Raw genomic sequence first — 21827 nt, 5'->3', positions numbered from 1 at the left:
CCAAAAACAATAAGATACCTAGGAATAAACCTAACTAAAGAGGTAAAAGATCTGTACTCTGAGAACTATGGAACACTTATGAAATAAATTGAAGAGGACACAAAGAAATGGAAAAGCATTCTATGCTCATGGGTTGGAAGAACAAAAATTGTTAAAATGTCTATACTACCCAAAGCAATCTACACATTTAATGTTATTCCAGTATTTTCACAGGGCTGGAACAAATGATCCTAAAATTTGTATGTAACCACCAGAGACCCCAAATAGCCAAAGCAATCCTGAAAAAGAAAAACAAAACTGGAGGCATCACAATTCCAGATTTCAAGGTATGTTACAAAACTATAATCATTCAGACAGTATGGCACTGGTATAAAAACAGACACATAGATCAAGAGAACATAGTAGAGAACCCAAAAATGGGTCCATAATTAATGGGGGTCAATTATGGTCAATTAATCTTCAGCAAAGCAGGAAAGAATATCCATTAGAAAAAAAAACAGTCTCTTCAACAAATGGTGTTGGGAAAACTAGACAACATCATATAGGAAATGAAACTGGACTACTTTCTTACACCATACACAAAAATAAATTAAAAATGGATGAGGCAGCCCCGGTGGCTTAGCGGTTTAGCGCTGTCTTCAGCCCAGGGTGTGATCCTGGAGACCCGGGATCGAGTCCCACATCGGGCTCCCTGCATGGAGCCTGCTTCTCCCTCTGCCTGTGTCTCTGCCTCTCTCTCTCTCTCTCTCTCTCTCTCTCACTCTCTCTCTGTATGTGTGTGTGTGTCTCATGAATAAATATATAAAATCTTAAAAATAAAAAAATAAAAATGGATGAAAGACCTCAACGTGAGACAGGAAACCATCAAAATCCTAGAGGAAAACAGGTGGAAAAATCCTTTACCTTGGCCGCAGCAACTTCTAATTAGACACATTGCCGGAAGCAAGGGAAACAAAAGCAAAAAAGAACTATTGAGACTTCATCAAGAGAAAAATCTTCTGCACAGTGAAGGAAAGAGTCAACAGAACTAAAAGGCAACCTATGGAATGGGAGAAGATATTTGTAAATGACATATCCGATAAAGGATTAGTATTGAAAATTTGTAAAGAACTTACCAAACTCAACACCCAAAACACAATCCAGTTTAAAAATGAGCAGAAAACATGGATAATTTTCCAAGGAAGACATCCAGATGGCTGACAGACACATGAAAAGATGTGCAACATCACTCATCATCAGGAAAATACAAATCAAAACCAGGATGAGATACCACCTCATACCTGTCAGAATGGGTAAAATTAACAACACATGGAACAACAGGTGTTAGCAAGGATTTGGAGAAAGGGGAACCCTCTTGCACTCTTGGTGGGAATGCAAACTCCAGTGTGGCCACTCCAGAGAACATTTTGGAGCTTCCTCAAGAAGTTAAAAATAGAAGAACCTTACGATCCAGCAGTTGCACTACTAGGTATTTACCCAAAGGATATAAAGATACAGAATTGAAGGGGTACATGCAATTGAAGGGGTACATGCACTTACTTAGATGCTTAGAGCAACATTATCCACAATAGCCAAACTATGGAGAGAGCCTAACTGTTCACCAACTGATGAATGAATAAAGAAAATGCAGATAAAGAAGATGAAATACTACTCAGCCATGAAAAAATGAAACCTTGCCATTTGCAAAGACATGGATGAAGCTAGAGTGTATTATGCTAGGTGAAATAAGTCAGTCAGAAAAAGATAAATACAATAGATCTCATTCATACGTGGAATCTAAGAAAGAAAACAGATGAACTATAGGAAGAGGGGAAAAGAAAAGAAGGAGAGAAGAAACAAGCCATAAAAGACTGTAAACAGGAATGCCTGGGTGGCTCAGCGGTTGAGCATCTGCCTTCAGCTCAGGGCATGATCCTGGAGTCCTGGGATCAAGTCCCACATCAGGCTCCCTGCATGGAGCCTGCTTTTCTCTCTGCTTATATCACTGCCTCTCTCTCTCTCTCTCTGTGTGTGTGTGTGTGTGTGTGTGTGTGTGATGAATAAATAAATGGAATCTTTAAAAAAAAAAGACTCTAAACAATAAGAATAAACTGAGGGTTGATGGAGGGAGTTGGGGGGGTAGGTGGGCTAGATGAATGATGGGTATTAGAGACGGCACTTGTGATGAGCACTGGGTGTTGTAAGTAAGGGATGAAATATGGAATTCTGCTCCAGAAACCAATATTGCACTCTATATTAACTAAAATTTAAATTTAAAAAAAGAGGGAAAAAAAGAATATGTTGATCAGCCAAATCATAGGAAGATCCATATGTAGCTGTGCCTTCTCCATGTTGTGGTCCCTATCTGAGATGCCTATTAGCTCTCCTTTCCAACTACTCATAGTCTTGCCATCTTCTAAAGCCCAATTCAAATTGCATCTCTTCCAGGAACCTCTCTGCACCCAATCCCCCCCACCCCACACACACACCAGCTAAGCCTGTGTTAAGTTCTATGGTTTCCTAAAGAAATAGGGGAATGGAATGCACAAGGGAGCAGGATGCCACCTTCTAATGAACACTATTATTAGTTGAGCCTGTGCTATTGGCCAGGTGCTATCTTCCTCTTATGATTACATCAGACCCACCCAGATAATCTCAAGGTCCTTAACTTAATCATGTATGCAAAGTCCTTTTTTGCTGTATAAGGTAACATTCACAGTTTCTGGAGGTTAGGACATGGATATTTTTGGAGAGCCTTTTTTCAGTCAACCACACTGGGCTTAGCCTTGGAACTTCATTCATTAGAGGACCAAGGAGACCTATTGATGTCTGAGCCCATGAGAGATACTCTCTTCTGCATATCACGTGGGGTACCAATGAACTCTGAAGGTGAAAAATGTCACTGGTCTGATCTCTGTCATCAATAAGCAGCAAGCAACATGTAAGCACAGACTTCACTAAACCCAATTCCTGTTGCCAGCAACTGCCATTCACAAAGACACAAACTGGCAAAGTTTGTGTTCAAACCAGTCAGCAACATCATCTCAAAATTATTTCCAAATGAGTTCATGTCAAGACAGACACCTTGTAGTGACTAGCACATAGTCAATGCTCAGTAAAAGCCATGAGTTTGAAGGATTTCTCATAATTTAGTCAATGAGTTGAAACTTCAGATACGATTCCCTTAGCTGTCCTTGCTAGGATGCCAAGCTATATCCAGCTATGATGCCATAAGAGTCCAGCTATAAGAGTCAAGCATGCCAATATCCCAGGCTCCTTGAAAGTCATGAGAGGTCTGATAATGGGCTATGGAGCAGTATGGATCTTGATATCATCAGCTCCATGGACAAGAATAGTCCACTAATGTGCTGGGGCTTAGCACTGAACCGTAAGAGGAAGTTGCTCCTGCATTTCTTCTTTCCCCTCCCAGCTTTGTCTTATAGGTTGCTGTCGCTTTAACCACAGGGTGTCCAGAGAAACGACTCTCCTCCCAAGGGACTATGATCCTTCCAACTGTGCACCAGAGACTTGGGACTATAATAGCATAGATCCCACCACAAGAAAAGAAGGAAGGAACCAATTTTTTGGCAGATACGGAGCTGAATCTTGTGAAGGAGTGGAAGGACTTTCTGGATTAATACCATTTTCTGGTAAGGAAAAAAATGCATGCAGTAACATGGTAGTGACTCCAGTAATTGAGAAATTCTGAAAGTGTATTATTTAAATGTAGAGAACAGCAGTAAGAGTCATGTCACCTTGCCATAATTGGGTAACTGCTGATCCAACTCTAGATAAATGTCCCTTTGACAGGAAAATGGACTGTTCTACTTTATGAAAGTTGTTAGAAATAGAGCAGAAATCTGTGATAGCATTTTCTTGCATTGGCTTTGGAATTTGTGCTGCTTGCTCCATGAATGGCTTTTGTTAATTACTCACAATTCAGGGCCTCAGTCACTTCATATGTAAAACAAAATGCTTAGGGAACTTTGGTGGCTCAGTCTGTTAAGCGTCTGGACTTTTGATTTCCACTCAGGCCATGATTGCAGGGTTAAGATCTCAGGATCAGGAGATCAATGTCCGTGCCTAGTCTGGAGCCTGCTTAGAATTCTCTATTCCTTCTGCTCCCCACTCGAGTCCACTTGCACTCTTTCTCTATTTTAGTATATGTGCTGCCGAAGTGAGCACGCACTCTTTCTCTAAAAAAAATTAAAAAATAAAAATTAGACAAAAGTCCTTCTCTGAAGGGTGTTGAGAGAATTAAGCAAGATATTACATAAAAAAAACAAACAGTGCTGAGTACACACCAATTGCTCAAACATCTTTCCACTGGCAAAGTTTCCCTCAACACACTGGAAATCACTAAGACTTTAGAAATCACCTACTTAAATTCTCTTACTTTTATAGATACCTTCCGGAAATGTTTTGCTAAACACGTGTATATACAATTTCTACCTAAAAGAGTCAGTGATTCTCAGATTTGATCCTGGAATCATGTGAACTTCCCGCAGGATCCAAAGTCAGGAAATGGCTGTGCTGAATGCAAAATGACGGCTCTTCAGTTTCATGATCTTCCTAACGGCCTATCCCTACAAATCTACCCAGAAAATCAATAGCAGACCGAAGAGATAGAAAGAAGAAATGTTACTGGCAAAAAAATTTTTACAGTTTAAATGAAAAATCCTCCTCTGAGATATCTTGATTTGCATTTTATTAGTAATGATTGTGTGTATATGAAAGACCTATTTCACTGATGATGCACATAATGCAGGTAATGCTGAAGTGTATATTCAGATCAGATCTATTTTATGATATTTAGTTTTAGACTTGTTGGTATGTTAACTTGATGATATGGCAAATTTATCTATGGAGGTATGGGTAATCAGAACAATTCATCAAATTGATTCAAAAAAAATTCATCATTTCTTAATTTGGAGGAGAAGAGAAAGATTTGCATTAAAAACTATGTGCTCTGTTATCTGCACTATTCTCCTTAGGAAGCAAGAATTTTTCAGGTGTCCCATGTCTTGATAATCTTTCCAATTCATCATTAAACTGGGTCAAAATGATGGAAGTGAAGACTAGAATGCCTCAGACTGATGGGGCTGAGTTCAGCCTGGAGCACAGTAACAGGGCATTTTTTAAGGCAAAAATAAGCTACCAAAATGTTGGTGGCTCCAATCCAATAGCTTTTCTAGTTCTTTTCTGGTTTTTTTTATCGTTGTTGTTGTTGTTGTTGTTTATATCAAACAGTGAAAGCCTTCTGCAATAAACAGTTTTGAAGTTTGATTTTTAACATGCAGGGTTTACTGAGTCCTAGCTACCCACCAGGCACAGTGCGAAGGCACACTTAAAACCCACAACTACCAATGAAGAAGGTACTACCATTATTTTCATTGCACAGATGAAATGAAACTTGAAGATATTAAGAATCTTGTCGAAAGGCATCCAGAGAGACAAGTGTGGCTGCAAGTATGTATGTGGTCTATGTGCTTGCGTGTGTGTGTGGATGTGTATACGTGTGTGTGTGTGTGTTTAGGAGAGAAGTGGGGTCTCACTTTCAGCAAAATGATAAATCATAAGCATAGCCCCACTACTTTCCTTTTCCCCACCCTTCTCTACTCTTGCTACATCCACCACACTTGCCCAGGTGGTTCTTTTTCTTTCTTCCTTGTGGATTCTTGACATAATGGAGATTTTAATACCAATGATGTTGCCAGAAATAGCTCTTCCTATGCTATAGTAAGTTGCATTTGCACCAAATGGGGCTCTTGCTTCTCCAGACATCACCCTGAGCAGCAAAGAAGGCTTGACAACAACAATGAGGGGATGGTACACCTTACATCCTTTGTTCTGAGGCAGACTCAGACACCCTTTGCACCTGAAGATTTTTCCATTCCATACAAGGCAACTAAGTTGGAGGACCAAAAGGCAAAAAGATAAGGGTATTCATTTGCAGCAAGAAACCTTTATTAAAGAAGGCAACACAAGGAGGCTAAATAGCAGAGAGGTTTAGTACACAAGCTCTGAAGTCAGATCATACAGGTTGAAACCTGGTGTCTGCCACTATGAGATGAATGACCTTAGGCAAGTTACTTAAGTCTACATAGGTCTCAGGTTCCCCATCTGTAAAATAGAGATAATAATGGCACCAACTTCACAATATTGTCATGAATACTAAATAATATCAGAAATGCAAAATGCCTGGTCTACAGCAAGCACTTAATAAATAAATACTGGCTTCTATTATTGAAGACAGCCCTGTAAATCATGTGAAGTGCTAAGGATAAAATACATAGTCTCTACCCACACCATCTAGGTAGGTTAGGGAGACAAGGTATATATATTGAAAACAACAATTAATAATTTTAGGCAAAAAACTGTCATGTGAGGAACATTTTTAAAAAATATTTTACTTGTTTATTCATAAGAGACACAGAGAGAGAGGCAGAAACATAGGCAGAGGGAGAAGCAGGCTCCTTGCAGGGAGCCTGATGCTGGACTGGATCCCCAGACCTGGGATCACGCCATGAGCTGAAGGCAGACGCTCAACTGCTGAGCCACCCAGGCAGGCATCCCTCATGCGGGGAATATTGATGCATATTATGGAAATTCAAAGGAAGAAATAACAGTATTATGAAAATAATGTTAAATTACAGATGGCAGTAGGAAGGTGACTTACCAAGGTCACATAAAGCTAGTTTTGAAAGAGTCCAGAGTAAAGTCCAGGTCTCCTGATGTATAAAGTAAAACTATTTCATGAACTTATGCCACCATAGTACTAATGAAAATAATCTCTTTTTTTTAAGATTAAAAAAAATTTATTCATGAGAGACACAGAGAGAGAGGCAGAGACATGGGCAAAGGGAGAAATAGGCTCCCTGCAGAGAGGCCTGATGTGGGACTGGATCCCAGGACCTTGGATCATGACCTGAGCCAAAGACAGATGCTCAACCACTGAGCCACCCAGGCACCCTGAAAATAATCTTAACAAAAGCATTAGTTAAAACTTTGAATGTACTGTCTACATGCTGGGCATTTTTACACACATTATCTGATTAAATCTTCATTATAACCCTAGGAGAGAGGTATTATATTCCTCCCCTCCCCCATATTACAGGTGAGAAAATTGAGGTGCAGGAAAGGTAAGTGATTTCCCCAAGGTCCTACCTTCAGAAAGTTGCTGAGCCAGGCTTAAATCAAGGTTTGTAACCAATTGTAATGAAGGACTGAGGGGAAAGGAAGGCAGGAAAGCCAAAAGGAAGCAGAATGACAAACTACATCTTAGGGCTAGAAATGGACATTCATGAAAAGTGAATGGACTTCTTTTACTGGAAGAGGAAATTCAAGGAGAGGAGTTAGAGAATAGTTAGAATCGAGTATGAGACAGAAGCAGGGTTTGAATGTCCACTGTGGCAACAAATATTCTGTTTGTTTATTGTTTGGTTGGAGAAGAGGATAGGGACAGAAGGTGGGAGCTTGACAAATCTATAGTCATCAATTTTGTTTTGTTTTGTTTTTAAGAATAATCTGATCATAGACAGAATGAAGAGAGAGAGGCCAGTGGTGGGGAGACTGAGCAGCGGCTGACTGCCACAACTCTGAAGACGTATGGGTCTTTTTCAGGTGTTCTCCAGCTTCCAGCGAGTGTGGGAGGGGGGCACACAGCTACAATCCACTCCCCAATTTCACCACAGAGCATTTGGAGAGAGACTAACCCTCTCCACTTATCTCTCCCCACAGGCTGCTGAATTTCCATATTCACATCAGTTGACAAAGCCCTTTGGGAATCATGCTGTTTTTCCGCTACCAGTCATTCAGATTCATCTGGCTTGCCAAGCCAACAGGCCGGTACCTTCACAAAGATCACCAGCTCTGTGCCTCTCTGACTCTTGCTGACTTTGAAGCCATAAATCGCTGTGAGAAGTCATTGCCTAAGAAATTTAACTTTGCTAAGGATGTGCTGGACCAGTGGTCCCAAAAAGAGAAGGTATGACATGACAGGCTTCCTTTAGATGCTTGGTATTCACATACGTCTTAGGCTCCCATTTCCTTGTTCTGTGGTCCATTTCCACCCAGTTCTTTCAACCTTTTTGCTTTCCTTTGTTTTCCCCTTACCCTTCTCTCTCCCAAGGGAAGATCTCCCCCACCCACCCCCACCCAAGGGAAGATCTTTGAAACGAAACTCCACATGCTGTCTTTCTCTGGAGCCTCCTCAGTCCAGCTCATGGTGGTCACTTATAGAGTCCTGCCTCTTTTTCCTTCATTTTCTTCAAGTCCCATGCAGCAGCTCTTTGCTCTGTATTCATTTGTTTGAGCTGGCCATAGGCTTATCCAAAAAGCAGTCATTTGAACTTTGATTTTCTAATGACAGTCATTTGAACTTTGATTTTATAATGACAGTGATTAGGAGAAAATCAGATGTTGAAAAGAATAAAGCAAAAAGCCTTGAATGTTTGCAGTGTAGCCTCAGGTCAAGTCCCTGCTTCCTGACCCCACCCCACCCCAGGCCCTGAGCTAGACACTTACCCACCAGTGATTACCAAAATTCACTGCAAGGAGTTGTGCCTCAGCAAATGCAGGCACAAGATATACAAGACATCAAATAATGTTGAATCAATCTTTCTTATTAAATTGAGGGGAAAATCTTCCTTTAAATCCATTTACATCTTTAACAGCCTCTCTTATTCTTGCTAAACTCTTTTTTGAACAGAAAGAGCAGGTAGTAGTTGAAAATCTCTGGACAAAATTTAAGGGCATACTTTGTTTTTAATGTACTTATTTTTCAGTAACCTATTTTTCACAAGTAGTAGCTGGTTCTCCAGTTATGGTGATGAATAAAAGCATTTTCCTTCTTAAGTAAATGTACATAAGAAAAATGAGCAGATGTAAAGAAAAATACAAAGAACAATAGCACAGGTGTGGACAGATCTGGCAAATAATAGTGATACTCCATTGACTAAAGATTGAGAAATACCGGCCTATATTATTTCATCTAATCCCCATTACCACCCTGGGGGGTTGCAGATAAAGAAATTAACCTCATAGAAGTTAAGCTTCTTATCCAAGGTCACCAGTCTCAAAGGTACAGGAACCAACTCCTGATTTTAGGGAGCTTATACCCATAGGGCAGGGCCTATATCATAGTGTCATAGAGTCATCTAGCATTTGAGCAAAATGTTGCAGGAATACAGCACAGCTGAAAGAAGAAGAGGAGGTTAAGAAAAGCTTCACAGAGGAAATAAAATGGAAATTGAGTTTTGAAATGTTTTCCAACCGGGGACAGTAAAAGCAACGTTCCAGATATTCCAGATAGGGGAAGAAAGGAGGAATAATTTTTTTTCCAGGTAACACATAAAACAAAGAGGTATTGCAGCATGGACACTGTACTTTGTAGAATCATATGAAAAGTTTCCTCCAGGAATCAATCTCTTGGTGAGCCTCCCCCGAAAAGCCCACCATCTTATTCCTTGTTACCTATGAAATCCATACTTTAGCCTTTTGGGTTAAAAAAAAAAAAGATGTTAAGTTCCTAATCAACCTTAGTACAAGTGGGGTTATTTGGATGGAACAGACTGTTAACTTGAGCAAGAAAAAAATTTATTGGACATGGGAGTGCTCACAAAACTGGGTTGCAAGCCATACAGTCTCAGCAAGACCAGGAACCAGGACAGCTCCCTGGGGATATGTAAGCACCAAAAGCCCAATGAATAATTACCCTGACGGGTTGTCTCATCTAGGCTGTATTCAATAGGAGAGTTCCCCCAAAGACAAACTGGGGTGCTGTGACTGGAATCTACCAGCACAAATGCTGAGGGGAAGTAATGGCAGATGTCCCATCTATTTGGTAGACCAGTCATGTAAGCCTTCTTTCTTTCCCATGTGCCCCTTGCCAGACAGGAGAGAGACCAAGCAACCCAGCCCTGTGGTGGGTGAATGGCAAAGGGGATGAAGTCAAATGGAGCTTTGAAGAACTAGGCTCCTTTTCCCGAAAGGCTGCCAACGTGCTCACCAAGCCCTGTGGCCTAAAGAGAGGAGACCGAGTGGCCGTGATTCTGCCCCGTATCCCAGAGTGGTGGCTTGTAAACGTGGCTTGTATGCGAACAGGTCAGTGCCAATATTTAACATTTATTTTTATTTTCTTAAGATTTTATTTATTCATGAGAGACACACAGAGAGGTAGAGACATAGGCAGAGGGCGAAGCAGGCTCCCTGGAGGGAGCCCTATGTGGGTCTCGATCCCAGGACCCAGGATCCTGACCCAAGCTAAAGGCAGATGCTCAGCCACAAGCCACCCAGGTGCCCCAACATTTCTTTTTTCAAAAAGAGAGAGAGAGAATGAGAGTGCACAAGCAAGGCAGGAGGGAAGGGCAGAGGGAGAGAATCTCAAGGCGATGTGGCACTGAGCACAAGCCAGACATAGGGCTCCACCTCATGACCCTGAGATCATGACCCAAGTAGAAACCAAGAGTCAGATGCTCAACTGACTATGCCACCCAGGTGGCCCGATATTTAACATTTTTAAATTATGCAGAAACAGAAAGAAAATGAAATTTGAGTTTTTTCTGAATTGTTCTGACTGAAGCTATGCTTAAAAAGAACAAAAAAATAAGAGTTGAGATGAAGAGCAACCATGATGGAATAATAAGAACAACTATTATTATTAATAGGTGGGTATTGCAAAAAGAAAAAAAAAAAGAAGTTTGCAAGGAGGAAATTGAGGTTCAGAGATATTAAGAAGTTTATCCAAAGTTGCACAGCTAGAAAGTTTTGAAATTGGGATTTATTTATTTGTTTATTTTTAGAGATTTTATGTATTTGTTTTTTAAGAGTGAGACAGGACTAGATGGGGCAGAGGAAGAGAGAATTTCAAGCAGATTCCACACTGAACATGGAGCCCAGTGGGGAGCTCAGTTGCACAACCATGAGATCATGATCTGAGTTGAAATGAAGAGTCAGATACTTAACCAACTGAGCTACCCAGGCACTCTGCATTTGGGATTTAAACAGAGAATTCTATCAAAGCAAATATGGATAATAATGCCTCTTGGCATAGCTGGTTATGATACATTTATCTAGATTATCAAGAATTTACTTTCTTAAATATATTTGGATTCTCCCTGATAAGAAAATACTAATGAAATAAAAAGCATTTTAGAATGTAAGGACATTTAAGAATATGACTGTGGATCCCAGTTGGAAAACCTCGGCCTCTTTTCAGGCAAAAAGATTAATATATACATTTTCTACCAAAGTAGTAATTTTAATGTATCCCAAATAAAAATTATATAGTATTGTTTTCCCCTCTAGGACAGAAGTTGACAAAAACCATGGCCTACTATTTTCATAAACAAAGTTTTAAAGTTTTAATGGAATACAGCCATGCTTGCACATTTACATATTGTCTATATAGTTCTTTTTGCTCTGCAACAGCAGAATTCCTAATTGAGACAGAGCTGAAATGGCCCACAAAACCTAAGATATTTACTATCTGATATTTACTATCTTTACTCAAAAAGTTTGCCAATCCCTACTCCAAAGCATGGTATGTTTATAAATCAAAAATAAATAAGAATACCAAAGGAAAAACTACTGTAGAGAACACAAAAATGTTTGTTACAATATCATTAATAAGATAAAAAATTCAAAACAACTATATAGAAATGATTAAATAAATTATGACTTAGCTAACAAAGATTTAAAGAGGTATGTTCATTGTTAGATGAAATTATGATACCTCAAGTTGACATGATATCATTAAAAAGACAATTATAAGGATTTCATAATAGGGTTGAAAAATGCTCTTACTGACAATATTAATTTTTTAAAAAAAGCAATAGATAAAATTCTTTTTGCATTCAAGATAAAAAGGAACTTGGAAATGTGAAACCAATTGTGGGTTGGAAGGAGATTAAAGGTGGTTTGTCATTAAAAATGTAATCAATATTACTTAACATAATTTAAGCAATTTGCAAAATGCCAAGATTAAAAACAAACCCACAAGCTGAATAGTCAAAACATTCAGTTACTTAAATATTAAGCAAGCAGCTGAGGATTGTTTTCTAATTCAGAATTATTAAATCTCTTGAGTAAATATTGAGATGCTTGTATTGTACATGGCAAAATATTTTGCTTTTACTATAAAGTGTGTACAGCCTGAAATCCACCAGAAGAGAACTTTTCCTTAATCCCCACACTATCCACTGAACACATTCATGTCACAAATCTACCAAGAATATTAATAATTTCCGAGCCTTTAAGAACAAGTGTTTGCAAAATAAATAATCTTATATTTTTATATAGAGTGTACTATCTGAGATCCTATAAGGTATTTTCTTAATTAACTTCCTTAATGTCATATATTTATTCATTTTCTCAAGAGGTGATGACATATGAGAGTTTTAAAATATATTCAATTAGGGTGCTCCAGTCGGTTTGTTAAGTGTCTGCCTTTGGCTCAGGTCATGATCTCAGGGTCCTGGGATGGAGCCCTGGATTGGGCTCCCCACTCAGCAGGGAGTCTGCTTCTCCCTCTCTCTCTGCTGCTCCTCCTACTTGTTCTTTCTCTCTCTCTTGTCAAATAAACAAATAGATAAAATCTTTAAAATATATTTTTTATTGAATATATATGCATTCAATGTATATTGTCTCCTTTCTAGGAATTCAAATCCACATCTCCCATTTCACCAGGAAATTCTCCAAGAAATAAGTAGTCTGCTATATAGCACAGGTCTTGGGAGCCTAGGAAAGGTGTCTTTGAAACCTGGTTCTACCTCTTACTGACTTTGGGACCCTTGGGCCAGTTGTCATGTCTCTGTCCTGGGATTGATTTTACATGAGATAGCAGACACATAATAAGTGCTTAATAAATGGTAGTGGCTATTCGTAACACTTTATATACATTTCACTTTTCCTTGCTGATTCACGTTAGAAAGTGCAAACCACCTTCTCTCTGTCTTTCATCTAATTCTCCCATATGATTTTCTCATAAGGAACAGGTATTTTAAAAGCAGGGCCATCTCAGGCCAGTGTTTAGAATGGAGTGAAAAGTGAGATATACTAAGCATTGAGAAAGGAGTATAGGTTAACTTTGACAACTCCAGACCACTGGGAAGACCCAGGTTTGAAAGTTGACTCTGCCACTCACTGGCTGTGACTCAATATCATATCCCAACTGCATGGACCAACATGGCTGCTTGTAACAGTGGCCTCTAGGCTCTTCTGATTGCAAAATCTATCAAGAAAATATTTGGGATACACATCATCCCATCTGGATATAATTATTTTTATTGTTCTGTACAATATAGCATGCATGCTATAAAATATACACAAGATGAGATAAAAATATAAAGAATACTAATATCTCAATAAAAGTTTTTTTAATTCTAATTTCTTGGGACACCTGGGTGGCTCAGCGGTTGAGCATCTGCCTCTGGCTCAGGGCGTGATCCCAGGATCCAGGATCAAATCCCACATCGGGCTCCCAGCGAGGAGCCTGCTCCTCCCACAGCCTGTCTCGGCCTCTCTCTCTGTGTGTCTCTCATGAACAAATAAATAAATCATTAAAAAAATAAATTTATTATAATTTTTCTTCTCATCTTCAGTGGATTACCTTGCAGAACTCACTTTGAGGACCATTGGTTCAGAAGATTGAATAATGTTCCTGAAAATGTGTTATGAGCTATAAAGTGCTATTTAAGTATGACATAATAATGATTCAAATATTCCACAAAAATGTTACATAATGATAGCGCACCATTATAATGCCTATTATATGCCAGACACTTACTATTATGTTCCCCATTTTACAGATAAGGAAAGGAAGGCACAGAGAGATCAAGTAACATGTTCAAGGTCACAAAGCTAGTAAGTCACAAGGACAGAATTAGACTCATAGACTGTCAAACTCTAAAGCCACTGCTCTAAGAGATCTCCCTCTCTAAGGCCCTGTAGAATATCCCTGGGGACCAAGACAGGAGTAACCAAAGGCTGTATTTCATAGCTCCTCCCCACCCAAGCACAAAGCCCATTTCCATAGTCCACAATGTTACCTAATGGACAAGATTGCTATCTCAGCTCAGGGCTCTCTCTTTCCCAGGGCTGGTCTTCATGCCAGGAACAACCCAGCTGACAGCTAAAGACATTCTCTATCGGCTGCAAGCATCCAAGGCCAAATGTGTTGTGGTCAGTGAGGACGTGGTCCCAGCTGTGGAGTCCATCATGTCAGAGTGTCCCAACTTGAAGACCAAACTCCTGGTGTCCTCACACAGCCAGGATGGGTGGCTCAACTTCCAGGAATTATTTCAGTGAGTATTTTCCCCACCTCATCTGCAGTACCAGCAATAACACCAATCACAACTGTATCTCAGTGTCACCTAGCCTCCAAGGACTTAACAATAGTGTCAGTTGATTTAGACTCCTTCCCATAAAAGAATCACCTAATAGGAGATTTTTAAGGACAGAGGAAAGGATGTAGCTCTGCCTCCATTTCCCTACCTCCTACCATGGCTTGTGATGAATATCCTGCATGGTTTGGCCCTAGCCTAATTCTAGACCACATCTCCCACTACACTCACAGCCTTGACTCCCTCTGGCTACCTTTTTATTCCTCAAACATGCCCCACCCCAGGGGCTTTGCACCTGTTGTTTCTTCTGCCTGGAATGCTTTTCCCTAGTCCTCTTCAAGGACTAGGTAAAGTTGATTCCTTCCAACAGACTCTAGCTCAAATGTTTTATTCTCAGTGAAGCTGTCTCTGACCATCCTATCTACAGTAGAATTCCAAGCCACTCTATCATATCACCCTGTTTTTTTTCTTTTTTTTTTACCTTGTTTTCTTCATGCACTCATCACTATCTGAATATCACATCCAGTCATCTGTTCCCTTATTTACTGTGTTTTTCTCCTCTATAATAAAGGTTGCCAAAATAGAGCCCATGGGCCAATTCAGGCTCAGCACCTGTTTTTGTAAATAGGGTTTTATTGGAACATAGCCACACCCATGTGGCTGCTTCCATCTTATAAGAATAGAGTAGTTGCAGCAGGGACCATATAGCCCACAAAGTCTAAGACATTTGTTATATGGCTCTTTATAGAAGAGCCAACGTCTGATCCAAACTGTAAGCTCCAAGAAGGAAGAGGCACTGTTTATCTGTTTAGTTGATCACTCTACCATATAGTTGGTATATTTGGTACTTAAGAAATATTGCTGAATAATTGAATGAACAAAACAGATCACTTAACCTTAAGTTTCCTCATATGTAAAATAGGGATAATTATGCTGCACATATCTCAAGTGTTGTTTTAAGGATAAAATAAGCTAAAATAAGCTATGTGGGAAAGTGCTCCTAAACTGTAAAAAAAAGGGGGGGGGGACTAAAATGTCAATGAATGTTATTATCTTTCAATAGTTTCTTTTTAATAAACTATTTCAGATAAGTTTAAAGAAAGAGGGCTCCCTGTGAGGAGCCTGTTTCTCCCTCTGCCTGTGTCTCTGACTCTCTCTGTGTGTCTCTCATGAATAAATAAATAAATCTTAAAAAAAAAAAAGTTTAAAGAAAGAGATCGTGAATGTAATAGGGCAGGCAGGGTTTTTTGTTTCTTTCTTTCTTTCTTTTTTTTTTTTTTTTTTTGGTTTTGTGCTGAAATGAAATGTTATACTACTAATTAATATAAACCAAATTCTAATGGTCAGTCCCAAAATTCTCTCCCAGAGAATGGTTATGACAGATAATCCTATTACTGTCTTTTATAAGCTGTTAGATAGATAGATAGATAGATAGATAGATAGATAGATAGATAGATGTGTAACTTTGGATAAGCCAAGTATCATCTCTGAAACTGTATCTTATCCACAGAATGGGGATAAAAATAGTATATACTTCACTGGGTTGTAGAAGAATTAAATGTGATGATGCATGTGAAGTGCTTAGCATGACACCTGGCACAGAGTAATCACTCCATAAATACTACAGTAATTATAATTACTCTTATTATTTTCAAGTTAATAAAGTCATTCAGAAGTGCAGTGATTCCCTAAGGTAATGGTATCCAGATTATTTGAATATGGATCTCCAATAATAAAATATTTTTAACACACTTCCCCAATACATGTATTATAAGTTATATACGTATACTTTTGTGGATGAATAGAATACATATCATTTGAAGTCCTAGTTTCTTTCTCATCCTAGGTGTCTTATATACCCCTGGGCAGCAAGCACCCCTACTTTAGAGGCCCCTGCCCTCAACAACTCTATAACATGCCATCGCGTGCCTATGAAACCTTAAAGGTGCCACAAAACTCAGAGGAAAAAAGACTTCTAACTCACATGAATTTCAAATTGAAATTTGTACGTTTGAGGGACAGTTTTCAAGATGAAGGGAATCCCTATTTCAAGCAACTTTGGAACATCATAACTCCAAAAATGCTATAGATGGTTTCTCAAAAACTAGGGAAAAGAGAGCTATTATTGCCAATATTTAGTCTTTCAGAAAACACCATGCAGCAAAACTAGGCAAATATCATCATTGTTAGTCGGTTTTCTACTCAAAGGGTCATTTGTTCTCCTTCTAGCTCCCAAGGATAGAAGTCCATGAACATTTCCTAAAATGTTCACATTAGGATAAAGAAAAGGTCAAAATTATGGGCCAGACTGATGTTTCTCTTTTCCTATCCTAGTAAAAAGAGCCTCCCTGTGGGTCTAAGACCCTGGATTCTGGTCCTGAGGGGACTGAAACAGTGTTTCAGGCAAGGGAACAATGAACAAAGATATGGAGGCAAAAATAATCCTGAGGTGTTCAGTTTAGGCTGGAGGACAAAATATGAAGTCAGAAGGGAATCCAGAAGGACAAGCAGAAGCCAGATTATGGCCTCTCCTATAAAGATCTCATATGCCATGCTAAAATCTTTAACGTGACCTACAAACAAGGGAAGCCAGCCTGACAAGTTTTAAGAAATGAAGTAGGGTCAGTTTAGGGTTTTAATGCAATTTCTCTGGCAGCTGTAGAGAGGATGAATTTGAGAAGAATCGAATTGGAATTAGAGAGGCCACTCTGGGACAAATCTAGTGGGGGAGAAGATGTGGGTCTGAATCCGTGCTCTGGTGAATGGGATAAGGGAAGAAGGCAAAGTAAAGAAGTAGCAGGACTTGAAGATTGATTGGACTTAGAGAATAAAGGAAAGAACCAAGGTTGATCTGCTTTTTAAGGTAGGTGACTAGATGGTTAGGTAGTATCAGCTGGAGAAAGAGTTGAAAGTTGGACATACGAATATTGAGGGGTCCGTGAACACCCAAATGTCCAGCAGGAGGTAGATACAGGAGTCTTAGACTCAAGGAGCTTAAAATACAAATGTGGAAGTCATCAACATATAATCAGTTCTGGAAAATCCAGAAAAATAAAACTCAGGTGTCCAACGAGAGTCAGACAATGAAATCACTAATTGAAAATCTCCTTGTCAGAGGTAGAATTCAGTGATTTATCAGTCTTTTTAAAAAATTTTACTTACTTATTCATGAGAGACACACAGATAGAGGCAGAGACATAGGCAGAGGGAGAAGCAGGCTCCCTGTGGGGAGCTGGATGTAGGGCTCAATGCCAGGACCCCTGAGCTGAAGGCAGATGCTCAACCACTAAGCCACCCAGGTGTCCCAGTGATTCATCAGTCTTATATAATATCTAGAGCTCATTACATCACCCAGTTACCCCATCCCGAGAACCCCCTCCCCTCCAGTAACTCAGTTTGTTTCCTATGATTAAGGGTCTCTTATGGTTTGTCTCCCTTTCTGATTTCATCTTATTTTATTTTTCCCTCCCTTCCCCCATGATCCTATATTGTTTCTTAAATTCTACATATGAGTGAGATCATATGATAATTGTCTTTCTCTGATTGACTTATTTCACTTAGCATAACACCCTCTAGTTCCATTCATGTCATTGCAAATGGCAAGATTTCATTTTTTGATGGCTGAGTACTATTCCATTGCATATATATACCACATCTTCTCTACCCATTCATCTGTTGGTGGATTTCTGGGCTCTTACCATAGTTTGGCTATCTTGGACATTACTGCTATAACATTGGGATGCAGATGGCCCTTAAGATCACTACATTTGTATCTTTGGGGTAAATACCTAGTAGTGCAATTGCTGGGCCATAGGGTAGCTCTATTTTCAACTTTTTGAGAAAACTTCATACTGTTTTCCAGAGTGGCAGAACCAACTTGCATTCCCATCAGCAATGTAAGAGGATTCCCCTTTCTCCCCATCCTCACCACAGTTTTCTGATTTGTTAATGTTATCCATTCTGACAGGTGTGAGCTGGTATTTCATTGTGGTTTTGATTTGTATTAAGGAAACTTTTTCCATAAAGCCTTTAAATTTCATTGACCATAACTGTACCATGTGCCCGTTCCTAAATCAGTCTCTGGTATAAGAATTACCACAATTGGCTTAGGATAATCAAGATTCACTCCCTGGAGCTATATAAGGAACAGTCTCCCCTGAAGCATATGACTGCCTGATACCAGAACAAAATGAGAGTTTTATCAGTGCAAGGAAGAAGAATGGGATGCTATATGGTAGCACATGACTGTGTCTGCCAGTGATGTTGAAGATGCTGAATAATAAGTATTAAAAAGTTTGATTCAAATCCTCTCTTAGAGAAGATCTAAAAGATCTTCCTTTAAGTATAAAAACTCCTGAAATGTTAATAAACAATTCATAAAGATTCATTATTGATTTTTTAAAATGTAGATTAAAAAAACCTTAGAAAAAATGCTTAAGTAAATAAAAAACACATCCTTTTGTCATTGATATTGAAAGTCATCTTGGCTGTCAACGTGGCCTATACAGAGGTGGTGCTTAAAAAGAGAGAGCAATGAATTATTAAAGCTTAGCAAAGATCTACAAAATCCCTTTAGGATTTATTGAGAAATTCCTATCAAGGAGGTTTTGGATTAAGTTTTGTTCTATTAACTGCTTTCTGGTATCAAAGGGGCATAAGTAGCAGAGAGAAAAAAAATATATATGTATATTTATAATCTCAGAGTTAAACTTGTCTGCCATCTTTAGCTATCATATTGGGACCCATATTTTACAGATCCGCCTCTTCAGAGCACAATTGTGTGGAGACAGGAAGTCAAGAACCAATGGCCATTTATTTCACGAGTGGGACCACAGGCTCTCCCAAGATGGCCCTACACTCTCAGAGCAGCCTCGGAATTGGGTACACCATCTGTGGAAGGTAGGGAGGGAAACTGTTTTTGCTAAACTCTCCCCTGAGCTGCCAATATGTATATCCAACTGCCTAGCTGACACTTCCACTTGGATGACTATTAGATTTCTCCAGTGTAACATCTACAAAACAGAACCCTTTATGCCCCTGCCCAGCCTAATTAGGTTCAGTAAATGACACCATCTCACCAACTGATCAAGCAAGAATTTATGGGTTAAATAGGTGATGTGGATTAAGGAGTTCACTTGTCACAATGAGTACAGGGTGATGTACAGGAATCAACCTTGACCCCATGTCCACAACGGCATGTCTGGTTCCTTCTCACTGCCAGGTAAACTCACCCACCCAGAAAGGCCTTCCTAGGTATCCTAAAACTATCACATTTTCCTATTTTCATCAGAGCACTTATCACTACTTGAAATTATGATACTGATTTATATTCTTATTTTATTGTGTGTTTATCTACTATATGTCTTCCTAAAGTAAAAGCAAATATCTGATGGTATATCTCACTCACTACTCTGCCTAGCATATATTTGCACAATAAATATTTGTTGCATCAATGAACAAACTCAGAATATCATGTCAAACCCAGCCTCCCTCTCTACTTTGATTACCTAGGATTCTGAAAAAGTCCTCTAACAAAAGTAGGAGTTAGAATCGCTCATCCTGCCTTCAGGCTTCTTTTGGCCCTTCTCTGTAGCCATTGAGGTTCTGGCCAGTTTTTGAAGATATGAGTTTGTTTGCTTTCCTGCTTTTAAAATTTTGTTTCGGGTTTTTTTGGTCTGTCTTGTTGCTTCCCCATATCATTTAGGTATTGGCTAAACCTGAAGTCCTCAGATATTATATGGAATGTGTCTGACACTGGCTGGATCAAGGCTGCCATTGGCAGTGTGTTTTCATCCTGGCTTCAGGGAGCCTGTGTCTTTGTACATCGGATGGCACAGCTTGACACTGACGCCTTACTGGATGTAAGTCATGGCTACTAGCTACTACATCTTTCCCTTCGTTTCCCTGCCAAAACCACAAAGAAATGATTCTTCAGAATATAGTTTCCTAGGTTTCTGGAAATCATTCCTTTTTAGGAAATGAAGTATCTGGGGATTTGGCTTTTGAATGTATTTAATAGAGAAGGAACACCTACAACACTCTCCTGCTTCAAACTATTCAGGATTTGCTCACATCCCACCTAAGAGGTTCTAAATAACAGATTATGAGTCTCAAGTCTAAACAAATCTTTGGTTTCCGATTCAGTGAAACAAAAACAATAGGTGAAAAATCCAAAACCTGTATAGAGAAGATTGAAGGTAGAATTGCCTTTCTCCCAGAGAGGCTCCTTCCCATTTTCCCCTCACCCTGTGCTTCTCAGTTTGTGAATTCTCAGAACCCAATATTTGTCTTGAAATCAGGCATGCTTCTTCTCCGCCAGATACAGCTAGACTAAGGTATCAGATTGCTCTGATTTCTTTAGCCTTTAGAAAGATGTGATTCAGGCCAATTATCAACCATGAAAAACCAATTATGTTTAATGAAATACATATTATTAAACACCACACCTGTGTGTGAATAAAAGCTGTACTCACCCTGTTATTTTGCTAACTGGTCTGATAAGATGGCTGCAGGGTCTTAACAGAAATGGTGGCTAACATAAGAACTGGGACCTCTGCATCAGGTTTTACAAAGTGCCCTGAGTAGATAAACTAACTTTGCAGTTACAAAACCTGCATTTTAAGAAATAAGAATTTTAAAATAAAATACTAAATATTATATAATATATAAGTAAAATATATAATATATTCTTATTGTAATAATCTTATTTAATATATTAAATAAGGCATATTGACAATATAATAATATGTGGTATTGATATTAACTAAGTCTATTGAAATAAGAATATTCTTAGTTAAAAAAAGGAATATTCTGGGATCCCTGGGTGTCGCAGCGGTTTGGCGCCTGCCTTTGACTCAGGGCGCGATCCTGGAGACCCGGGATCGAATCCCACGTCGGGCTCCCGGTGCATGGAGCCTGCTTCTCTCTCTGCCTGTGTCTCTGCCTCTCTCTCTCTCTCTCTCTCTCTCTGTGTGTGTGACTATCGTAAATAAATAAATTTAAAAAAAATGTTTTAAAAAAGGAATATTCTTAGTTTACAAAGATAGTGTATTTTAAGTGCTCTAAAAACTTTATTCTTAGTTACATGCATTTACACTTATGAAGAACAGTTGGAATCCAGGGAGCAAGTACAGACAGTAGAAATGCTCACTTACAGATCAAAAGTTTTTCTTGATCTTTGACAATCCAGATAGCCTAGAAATACATCTTGAAAGGATTCTCTCAAATGCTTAAATTAAATACAAACTGTCAATTTATTATTTGATATACTGGAATCTCTCTAGAAATAGGGCATCTAGAACATGAGTATCTCTAGATTCAACATGTGTAGGTTATTATTTTTCTTCAAGGAGCTGGAGGTAAAATGAGTGGGGCAAATCTTAAAGTTAGGGAAAGACCTGAAAAACGCCTTACTAATGCATTTAATTCACGCAAAACGACTGTCTTTTTTTTTTTTTTTTTTTTTTTTTAATTTTAGAGAGAGAGCACACATGCGCAAGCAGGGAG

General features: G+C 39.0%; 1 protein-coding gene across 4 annotated transcripts in view; it reads left to right on the top strand.

Annotated features, from left to right (window-relative positions):
• Nucleotides 1-21827, top strand: part of LOC112640285 (acyl-coenzyme A synthetase ACSM4, mitochondrial) — a 55336-nt gene that overhangs the window by 24929 nt on the left and 8580 nt on the right. Inside the window, exons 2-8 of one of the 4 annotated variants that reach the window (XM_025416323.3) lie at nt 203-326; nt 3445-3629; nt 7720-7966; nt 9873-10083; nt 14075-14282; nt 19077-19220; nt 20026-20182. In XM_025416323.3, coding sequence (XP_025272108.3) covers nt 7769-7966; nt 9873-10083; nt 14075-14282; nt 19077-19220; nt 20026-20182 — 918 coding nt within the window. In that variant the 5' untranslated portion in view covers nt 203-326; nt 3445-3629; nt 7720-7768. Of the gene's footprint in view, nt 1-202; nt 327-3409; nt 3630-7719; nt 7967-9872; nt 10084-14074; nt 14283-19076; nt 19221-20025; nt 20183-21827 lie in introns of all 4 variants that reach the window. The other 3 variants (XM_049111331.1, XM_049111332.1, XM_035718076.2) reach the window with 3 other exon arrangements.

This window comes from Canis lupus, chromosome 6 (genome assembly GCF_003254725.2).
Source record: "Canis lupus dingo isolate Sandy chromosome 6, ASM325472v2, whole genome shotgun sequence".
Classification (NCBI taxonomy): Eukaryota; Metazoa; Chordata; class Mammalia; order Carnivora; family Canidae; genus Canis; species Canis lupus.
This window is presented reverse-complemented; position numbering and strand designations above follow the sequence as displayed.